The following is a 10,432-nucleotide window of genomic DNA, read 5'->3' as shown; positions in this document are numbered from 1 at the left end:
TTGCACACAAATTTTCAAAAACATTTGCTTCAAATCAAAGTTTGTAGTGTTATGATTCACCGTGTAGTTGATTGTCTTGGTCCATTGCTTTTAAAGGTGGGGTAGGTAGAATTTTTCTAAAAAAACTTTTGTTTAAACTGTCTATGTATACCAATACATAATTAAAATGTAAGTATTTTGAAAAAGAAAGTATACAAATCGAGTGTCTGTAGTCCTCTCATTATTTCCAACCGGGACGAAAGAAATGATTGGCTTGGCGACTGTCACTCTCCCTCGCTACCATGGCGACCAGCATTGCTGCATAAGAGCAGCCCACATGCGCACACGTTTGCTTGAGTAGTGGAAACGTGCATCTTGTGCACTGAAGCTAGGAAGAATGACAATTATGGCAAAGAAAGAGCAGTCAAAATTCTCAGTTACCTCCATATACAGTCAGCAAAGGAAAACCAGGCAAAAAAGGAAGACAGTATTTGAAAAGGCGACAACTGACAACCAGGGGCTGAAAAGTGATGCCATGTTAGTTGTTTATATTAATAATGATAAAGTTAGGCATTTTATTACATTTAATTGTGACATGATGTCACTATATGCACTGCTCCTCTCCGCGGCGCTGGTAAACGCGTCCTTCAGCTGAGCGCGGTTGGCAGCGCGCGTTCATGTGCTTTGGGGGCGTGGCTTTGTAAGGATCCCAGATGGGAGGGGGTGGGAGTGAATGAAATAATGAGCTGTGTTTATTGCAACACTGAGAGGAGTACTGACACTCGATTTGTATACTTTCTTTTTCAGAGTACTTACATTTTAATTATGTATATATATATATATATATATATATACATTTTAAGTATAGTATATATAGACAGTTTAAACAAATTTGGGAAAAAGGTTTTTTTTAGGAAATTTCTACCTACTCCACCTTAACTGACTTTTTTACAATCCCTATGGGGGAAATTAATTCAAAATTTACTGTTACACTATATTTCATGACCATCAACAAAAAAAAACAAAAAACTTCTGCAACTTTAAGTAAATCTGCAACTTGTCAAATGAGCTAAATTGAACTAAAAATGTCAACTCACTTTCGGGTTAAAATAATTCGCTGACGTACTTGCAAAGTTACTTGTTGTCAGTAGAATGTCTAAAGTGGACCATCAAAATAATGTGTTACGAAAAATACTAAAAAAAAGTGGACGGGCACTGTGTTACTCTATAATGGAACAAAAGTTCCATTTAATGCAGTATCTAAGCATGTGTTTGCTTGAATTATATATTATTTTATAAGCCTTTTTTTTTTAACACAGTGAAATAGTAGACAACCCGAGTATGGTTGTTAATATTGCTGTTCATTCTGACAGTTCACAAAGCTTAATGAGGTAATTGTTTATTGGAAATACAAGCATTCAGATTAAACTACTGAGAGACGGGTTATGCTGCTATGGCTAAAATGTTTGGACAGCCAAATAAATATATCCACATTTACGGAACTACAAGGAGTGTACGATTTTTTTTTCAATAGTTATTTATATGAAAATGAATGATTGTACATGGCGTTTTGTACAACTGCCTCAGGTAGTTGCTCAAACCTTCCTATTAACATGGAAATTTAACATGATAGCAAAGCGAGAAACAGTAACCGTTTTTTAAGCACAGCTTTTCATTTGATCATATGGCTGCTTTTTTTTTTTTTTTTTTCTTTTCCAGGAAATCCCTACAGCTAACAGGATCCTCCCTCTATTAGGAAGATTTGAATAATTATTGCACATGTAAGGGACTTCCCCCTCTAAAGAGCCACTTGCTCTGGTGTCATGTTAGCCGAGATGGAAGATATACAAATTATGTAAACAAAGGACATGCCCACTTTAAATGTTTTCTAGTGATCACGTACATGTGTCAAACAGCTTCAAGGTTCTAGGATCTTCAGAAATAAGTTAAAACAGGCTGAAAATCACAAATAAGCCATGCAGCGGCACTTCATGGTAAACACAATTGTGTTTTAAAGCCTCAGATTTAAACGTGGAAGCCTTTTACCGTGAGAGATGCTTCAAGACCCTAAATCTTGACTTTATAACAAAAGAACAGAACGACTCTTTAAGTTTATAAATGCCAAAATAAAACATATACTTAAAGGGCCAAAAATAAATGATGAAATAATACATGTTCATGTAAATATACTAAAATTGTAAGAATACCTGGTCAGGTCGCCATGTGTTAATGTTGAAAACTATTGATAACATTATGAATTTGTTGTGAATGGTGCATTTTGTATAAAGTCAGATTTAGGATCCCTGAACTGAGGATGTTTGGTCCAGTAATGTGTGATTCTTGCATAAGACTTTTTCGAGGTCATCAGTAATGATCCAAAACATTTCAATGAAGACAACTGGAAGACATTTCCACGTGCACATTAACTCAAGAGCAGTCGGTGAATGTTGTGACCATGTTACCCTTTCGCTGTGTGACAGTCCTACAGTGCTGCCTGCTGGATCTGTGAAACCTGTTTTCAGTCTGAGTCTGGTGTCCATTAAAAGAGAACATCCTTTCCATATTCTCAAACACATCATCAAACATGTCACTGCCGAAAGAGTTCTGGAAGTGCCTCCTGTGTGCTTCTTCGTGGGCCTGAAAGTGGCTCTCGAAATGTCTTTTATTGTGCATGTGAGGGTTGTGTCCATGCGTGTGAGTGTCTCTGAATATATCTTCAAAGTTGAAGCTAAAATGTTGACGGAAGTGGTCCCCGCCTCCTCTCGGGCCCTCCCTGGAGAACGGACGGCTCCTTGTCTGGTCGTACTCCTTCCTCCGGTTGTCATCTGATAATGTTTCATATGCTGGGAATGGAAAAATATGAAGCTTTAACAACTGATCTACACTTATAATGTTCAGAAAAGCGATTTGAATGGGTGTGTTGACTCACCCTCAGCAGTCTCTCTGAACTTTGCCTCTGCATCAGGGCTTTTGTTTTTATCAGGGTGATACCGCATGGCTAGTTTATGGAAGGCTTTTTTGATCTGGCGATCAGATGCATCTTTGGGTACACCCAGGATCTCGTAGTAATCTTTCTCGGCCAGAATCAGCTCTGCGATGAGCAGAATGCTCACAGCCACAGAGAACACTGACTGAGCTGTTGCCATGTCTGTGGTCAAAACTGTCAACAGGAAATAAGAGTCAAGATCACAGTTCATTTGCTTTTGTTTTTTTTTTTGTCAAGAGAAAATTCACAGTAGTACATAAGTGTCTATGTAATAATGTATGTATGAGAATATTTAGAATTTATTTAGGCCCTATGTATTAGATAGATAGATAGATAGATAGATAGATAGATAGATAGATAGATAGATAGATAGATAGATAGATAGATAGATAGATAGATAGATAGATAGATAGATAGATAGATAGATAGATAGCACTGTCTGTAAAACATATACATGCTATATATTTTCTTAAAAAGGGCTTCACATAAAATATAATTTGCTATTTATTTATTGTGTTTTTATGCCCTGTAGCCGTTCTTGACAGGTTCATACAAGTTCGTTATTCTTAGAGAAATACTTGCAATAGGACATACATATTATTATTATCTGAGCAGCTTTATGTATAATATTAAGAATATTAACGATTTAAGAAATCTGCTGGTTTAACTTACCTGATGGTCTCTGTCCCAAAGTTACATCAAACAGAACAGCTGACGCTTTTTCTGAGCTCTCTTGACAGCGCTGAAGTTACTGTACCACGATTCGCAACGCGATTGGTCGATTCCCGGGATGAATGACTACAAGCGTTTCGATTGGTCCAGATCGGGGAGCACATTCAGAGCGTCAGTTCCTGTTTCTATAGCAGGATTCTGGTCAGTGTGCCACTGCCACGCTAAGTGTACTCTGTGCTGTCAAACTTTGGAAGAACCTGGGAGGAACGGAGGACCGCCTTAAAATATATATAATATAATCATAATATATATATATATATATATATATATATATATATATATGAAGAGTTCAGATGCAAAAGCCTCTGAATGCCATTTGAAATTTTCTTCTTTAATGATGATTTTTATCAAACTTGTATATTTAAGTTCAGTAATTTCACCTAAATAACAATTAATAAGTAATTATCATTGCCATTTAAGTGAAATTACTGAACTTAAATATACAATTTTGATAAAAATCATCATTAAAGAAGAAAATTTCAAATGGCATTTAGAGGCTTTTTCATCTGAACTCTTCATATATAGATAGATAGATAGATAGATAGATACTAAAGATCTAAGGGTATAGACTAAAGATCATCATGTCTGTGGAGCAGGAGTTTAAGGAAAAGTAATATAGTAAGAATAAAAGCTTTGCAGTTATATTTCACATAGCCTATATGTATCACTTTAGTATTTTTATTTATTTATCATAATTGTTTTTAGTAAGGTTTTGATACATATTTTGTTACAATGTTTAAAAAGATGCAATATTTTAGTTGGCGGTGTCATGTAACTTATTTCGGAAGATCCTACATTGAAGCTGTTTGAGACATGTAGGCCTACGTGATCCCTAGAAAACATTTAAAGTGGTCACGTCCTTTGGGAGACCGGGTATGGTTGTAACACGGGGAGAGTTGTAACACCACCATTTCTGCCACTTAGGGATAAGATAGGAGTTGTGTGATAGTTTCATTCCCTGATACTGCATGGTAGTTGTCAAGTTTGGAAACCAACACATTCTGAATTTATAGTGAAAAATCTGATTTTTAGGTAAGAAAGTAATTTTTTTGACTAGTATCTAAACTATTGCAGATAAAATAGTTTTAATTACATTAATGTAGTTTCTTAGGCAACATGTGAGACAGTTTTCCCCTGCCAATTCCAAACCAGTATGCTAATACAGCTAGCTAAACAGTGACTGACAGGGGTGGGGTGGGTTATAACACTTCTTGAAAAAGTCAATCAGACAGTCTGAGGGAGTGAGACTGTTCTTTTATGTCAATAAACCTGTTTTTGAAGCATATCATGTAGTATGGCATCCATTTTAGCTTCTTTTGTGTAATTGTTACAACTTACCCCAGTATGTGTTACAACCTACCCCCATATATTTGAATATGTAATAAATATATACAAAAATCTTACAAACAGCGTCCTTGTCCTATCAGCAGTCTAAGGCCTCAGTACATTTAGGCTCCCTCGTGACAAACTGCAAGTTAATTATTTCTGTAAACAATTTGTCCTCATGCACAAATAAAGCCTATTTAAAGGGGTTTATATTGTTTTAGTGTGAGGACATGAAATGGATTTAATAAAACCTGTCTTTCTTTTCATGCATTAGTGGCCACATGGTGTCAGTGTGGCAGAGGTCATGCCATCATTATAGAAGTGATGTTCATTCACATACTAAAGGGAGCTTAAAAATAGTTATTCATTTTGTGTATGGCTCACAGTAATTAACATGGTTTTGAATGGCAAAAGGTAGCGTTATGTCATTAGGTGCCTTAGAAAAGCACTTCAGCTGAGCACAAAAGAAAATATTTGAAAGAATATTTTTAGCTGTTTTTGTACATCCGTGTGAGCAGGATCGTTTTGACAACAGAGACATCAGTAGGCTACGCAATGGCAAAGGTTTTAGTAGCCTTAAAAACATTAAATAACATAACCCTTACAGTCTCATAGCCGTTGGTCTTTTTGTGTACTATGATGTCTATTCAATTTTCCACCGTTTTTTATCTGCCTCTAAATATGCTCTAATCCCATTTTCCAACGGCTACCTTGGATACAGGTGCCTTAGGCTTTCATTTTGCCTTTAATCCAAAGAGTGTTTTTGCAATAAAAGGCTAACCAAATTTTGTTGTGTTGTTCGGTAGTTCTATAAGGCCTAGATACTTTTTGGCATGCTTTTACAATCATAAGCACATGACTATCAAGACCTTCATTGTATTAATTTACCTCATTGTTTTTCAAATGAAAGTTGAAGTTTTGGTGCATAAATAGGATTTTTTTTTTAAAAATATCTATAAGTGCACAATTATGGCCCTGACTTATTAAAATAGGGTGATTAACCGCGATTAATCGCATCCAAAATAAAAGTATGTGTTTACATAATATATGTGGGTGCACTATGTAAAATTATGTTTTATATATATAAATACACACATGTAGCCTATATTTAAGAAAAAAATATTTATATATAAAATAATTATATTTAAATATAATATAAATTATATATAAATCTATATACAGTATATACATGAAAATATTTCTTAAATATATACAAGCATGTGTGTGTATTTATACATATTAAATAATTATACACAGTGCACCCACATATATTATGTAAACACAAACTTTTATTTTGGATGCGATTAATCGCGATTAATCGTTTGACAGCCCTAATACACATACATATTTTTTGGAATAATTAAACCCGTAAGAGATTTCTCATTCAAAGGATGGTCTGCTTTTATACTCCAAATGTGTGAGGAACTATATTAGGTGTATTAAATATTAAAAATTGCTCTATTATTTATGGGAACAGAAGTGAATAGAAGAGAGAAATTCCTGGAGGGAAATATGATTATGAAACTGATCGCTGAAAATCTTGACTGATGTTTATATGAATCCGGGTTTCTCTGTGAAGGAACTTTCCCATTTCATTTAGCTTTATTTATAGGGATTCAAGCGGATTTTAAAATGTGTGAAGTGACTTTCAAAGAAAACAAGCTTTGCAGTACAAAGAAATTTGTGTGCGTGAAAATAAGACGTCATCACAGTGACAATGGAAACCGTCACACAATTTTTTTTTTTTTTTATCACAAGCTCCTTTGCATTTTTGTTTGAATGAGGAATGTAAAACAATTAAATGAATTGCATTGACCAAAACCCAATCTCTAATTTACATAGATAAGGTAGGGTCATACACAATGTTTAAAAAATGAAACAAAAGACATGCAAAACGTGACCAAGTCTATACAATAATAGACAATCACATATACTGCTCACTTGCCTGCATAATGCATCCTAGGAAATAATTACAGTACCTTGCTTTTCTTTAAAAAGGAGCCATTGTTTCTTGATACAAGACTTAATGATGTCAGTGAGTGCAGAAAGGCCTGTATTAAATGTAAATCATAGTGAATATATACAGTTACATTTGACGGCTTAGTGAAAAAAAAAATGAAAAGAGAAACAGGTCTCCTTCATTTTCATTAGCAGTTCAAATAGTAGATTTTTTTTACAAATTGAAACAAAATGACCATGCCAAGTTAAACTAGAACTTTCCATCGCCAAAATCACTTCCCTTATTAAAAAATGGGGCCATATTCATGCAGTCTTCAGCAGCAAGACCTTGTTGTCTGTGCGGTTCTAGCTGTAGTAGAGGTAGATCCATGGGTTTGTGCAGCTGTTAAGACTGGCGAGGAGCATGATAGTGACAAACACTGGCCCTGTAGAACAGAAATGAGATAAAGAATCACAGTTACAAATAACAAAATGCACCTAAGTGTTCAAACGTGGAACTTTTCTGTGCAAAAAATATTAGCTGTGTGCACCATCTGGTGTCTGCAGGCAACCAAAACGTAATGCAGTTTAATCTGATCGGGTCCTTTGTGGGCCAGTGAATGGTTTAACTAATGGCTATGTATCTTGTAGATCTGCAGCTGTGGGGAAATTGATTGTTATTGCAACAGAATTATATGCTCATATGATGGCTCATATACATTAATGGTCATTTAGTCACATCTGTTATCATAGCTTTGTTGTTATACTGTGAAATGCATATTTGTTTCATTTGTATTTTATTCAACATATTCATTTCCATTAAATTGTAACATTATTTACATTAAATCTATTAGAAAAAAAAGTCAAAAACGGGTAGAAGTATTGACAAATAAAATATTGTAAAATACTTTATGATAATATTTAAAAGCCATTTAAGATGCTGCACTCTTTCTACAGGTAGGCGGGTCAGATGTGCGTCACTGACGTTCAACATGCTCTTTGGATCATCTAAAATCAAACTTAGTTTATGCTACTGTAATTTTAATAATTAGTCATCTTGTTGTTTTTTCAATGCGACTCACTGTTATGTTATTTTTTTGTATCGAAAAATGCTGTATTAAATCATATAAATGTAAAATGGAAGCATCTCAGAGTGACTTTTGGACAGCTTTGACTTACCTTGTGTGGGTGCACTGCTTGGACTCCAAGCTGACCAGAGCTGGACCACGAAGAATGGGCTCCAGCAGAGGGTGTACACCAGGATGATAATAAAAGTCATTTTGACAGTCTTCAGCATTGCGCTTGATATCCCTTTAGTGCTGGAGCGCCCATCACCTGTGCTGCCCTGCAAGGCTTTCCTCTTCATGTTGAAATAGATCCCTGCGCTTATCTTTATCTGACAATACATCAAGATTACGGCTGGTAGTACAAACACGGATAAAGTGATCCACGTTATGTATATTTTGCTGCCCCAGGGCTCAAGAAATGTCGCCCAGCAGTCGAAAACGTCTTTCTCAACTTCTTGGAGAGAGAAGATGAACATCTGCGGAGCGCTGAACGCCAGTGAGATGAGCCAGGCGGCGCTTATGGCAACATACCTGCGGAAAGACCCCCTGAAGAACGACACCATGGGTTTGCAGACCGCGTGATAGCGATCTATGGTCATGGCCACGATCATATACGTGGACGCAAACATCCCGACCACTTGAAGATATTTAACTGATCTGCACACCAGATCGGAGCCTTTGAACCGGTGCGTAATCTCCATGGATAACTGCGGCAGGACTTGGAAGAAAGCGACAACCAGGTCAGCCAGGCACAGGTGCAGAAGAAACAGCTGCGTTCGGGTGTGTCTTTTGCGTCTTTTCCAGAGGGCATGGAGGAGGAATAAGTTGCTAAATGTTGCCAGCACGAAAATAACCCCAAGAACTGCAGCTTTCACGAGCGCAAAGTGTCCATCGGATAAACTAAACGCCTCGTGCGCACTGGAGACGTTACCGCTGCTGCAATTAAGGTTATCTGTCATTGTTAATTTAATCCTTCCTACCTTAGTACCTGACTCGTTCATTTGTAATGTTTCGGGCGTTTGACTCCTGCAGGTGTTGAGCAATGACGCAAACGCGGCGCGGTGCGCTATGGCACAAATTGGTCAAGACTCCAACACGACCTGTGTTCACGCATGCACGTCAGGCATTTAGTCATACATCAAATAATGGGTTAAATAAAAATTTGAAATACTAATTCAAATCCCCCCCCCACACACACACACACACATTGAAAATTGTCAGTGAGGGTTGTATTCTTGCGTGTACATTTTCATCCTTTCGAATTATGCAGTTTTAACATGCATTTAATGTGATGTAGGCCTATTTGACTCAAAAACCGAATGTGTTTTAAGTAGGCCAACACAATAACCAGGTTTATAATCAATAAATCCGATATAGGGTCAATCTCATACATTTCAAAATTGTTCATGCGTTTTAACTGAATGTATCTCTCACACACAATGAACTGATTTATACTGATTCTAATGCATTTTGAAAATATGATTATTTAGATCAATCAAGATGCAAATAATGATATTTTTGTACGTTTCAATTGTGTAGCCTGACAGACAAATATGCATCGCATTAATGTTAAAACGGTCTAATCTAAATGTTATATGCGATTCAAATACATAGAGTGTAGCCTATTGAGTGTAAATTGCATAACTGAGTGTACTATCATATATAATTATTAAGATCACAAATAGACCACTGTGAACTGTAGTGACAGAGAGAGAGAGAGAGAGAGAGAGAAAGAGAGAGAGAGAGAGAGAGAGAGAGAGAGAGTCATAACCACAGCCTCATTTAACAATAAAGTTCATATTAAAACTGCATATTGAATCTCGAACATTTTGAGGTCACTGAACTTAGTAAAGTCATTCAGCCTTTGGTGTTTATGTTAACGGTAACTTAAGAAAACACTGCAGACAATGAACTGACTTTGATATTTGATTTAACTAAAGAGGCTTGTGACTAATAAGTTGCTATATATGATTGAATTGAATTATTTCTAGATTTTATTTTTCTATTGACACTGTATTGGAGTAGACATGTTTTTCAGTGCAAAGCATAATGCTGGCTGCTGCACAAAGTTTGCATCGACATTTAAAAATCTTTATAATCTGCAGGTTAATTATATTATAACAAAATTATATTGTGTTTTATTTTATTGCAGACAAAATAGCTATATTTAGAAGTTAGAACACACAGGCATAAAAACACGATTTCTAAATCTTCTGTGGTAATTATATATATTAATTTTTAGGGTATTAAGAACAAGGCTATAAAATGGAATAAATAAAAACTAAAGAATAATCAATATTAACAATTACCAATTAAAAAAGACTAAATTATGAAGAGCAAAAATAAACTCATTTTTTAATTCAGGAATTACTGTCATGTGTTTGTCTGCCTAGTTTTTTTTTTT

The 10,432-nt window shown here is 35.6% G+C and overlaps 2 protein-coding genes across 2 annotated transcripts; both read right to left on the bottom strand.

Moving 5' to 3' along the window:
- Positions 1–1,362: 1,362 nt before the first annotated feature.
- On the bottom strand, positions 1,363–3,765 carry dnajb9b (DnaJ heat shock protein family (Hsp40) member B9b). The gene is made up of 3 exons (XM_039668658.2): positions 3,638–3,765; positions 2,909–3,139; positions 1,363–2,822 (listed from the first exon to the last, which is right to left on the bottom strand). Exons 2-3 carry the CDS (start codon positions 3,123–3,125, stop codon positions 2,407–2,409), a joined length of 633 nt encoding a protein of 210 aa, XP_039524592.2. The 5' UTR covers positions 3,126–3,139; positions 3,638–3,765; the 3' UTR covers positions 1,363–2,406.
- Positions 3,766–6,562: 2,797 nt separating this feature from the next.
- Positions 6,563–9,036, bottom strand: avpr2l (arginine vasopressin receptor 2, like). Its single transcript, XM_039668371.2, has 2 exons — positions 8,141–9,036; positions 6,563–7,407 (listed from the first exon to the last, which is right to left on the bottom strand). Exons 1-2 carry the CDS (start codon positions 9,027–9,029, stop codon positions 7,328–7,330), a joined length of 969 nt encoding a protein of 322 aa, XP_039524305.2. The 5' UTR covers positions 9,030–9,036; the 3' UTR covers positions 6,563–7,327.
- Between the last annotated feature and the right edge of the window lie 1,396 nt (positions 9,037–10,432).

This window comes from Pimephales promelas, chromosome 24 (assembly GCF_988280905.1).
Source record: "Pimephales promelas chromosome 24, fPimPro1.hap1.1, whole genome shotgun sequence".
Classification (NCBI taxonomy): domain Eukaryota; kingdom Metazoa; phylum Chordata; class Actinopteri; order Cypriniformes; family Leuciscidae; genus Pimephales; species Pimephales promelas.
Note: the sequence above shows the minus strand (reverse complement) of the source record. Positions and strands in the feature narration are given on the sequence as shown.

What these genes read in the sequence shown, in the direction of transcription:
- avpr2l (XM_039668371.2), bottom strand. Translation starts at nt 9,029, where the DNA reads ATGAACGAGTCAGGTACTAAGGTAGGAAGGATTAAATTAACAATGACA. An exon ending in AAGCAGTGCACCCACACAAG is followed by an intron (nt 7,408 to 8,140) that starts GTAAGTCAAAGC and finishes TCTGTTCTACAG; the next exon opens with GGCCAGTGTTTGTCACTATC.
- dnajb9b (XM_039668658.2), bottom strand. Translation starts at nt 3,125, where the DNA reads ATGGCAACAGCTCAGTCAGTGTTCTCTGTGGCTGTGAGCATTCTGCTC. An exon ending in GTTCAGAGAGACTGCTGAGG is followed by an intron (nt 2,823 to 2,908) that starts GTGAGTCAACAC and finishes TTCCATTCCCAG; the next exon opens with CATATGAAACATTATCAGAT.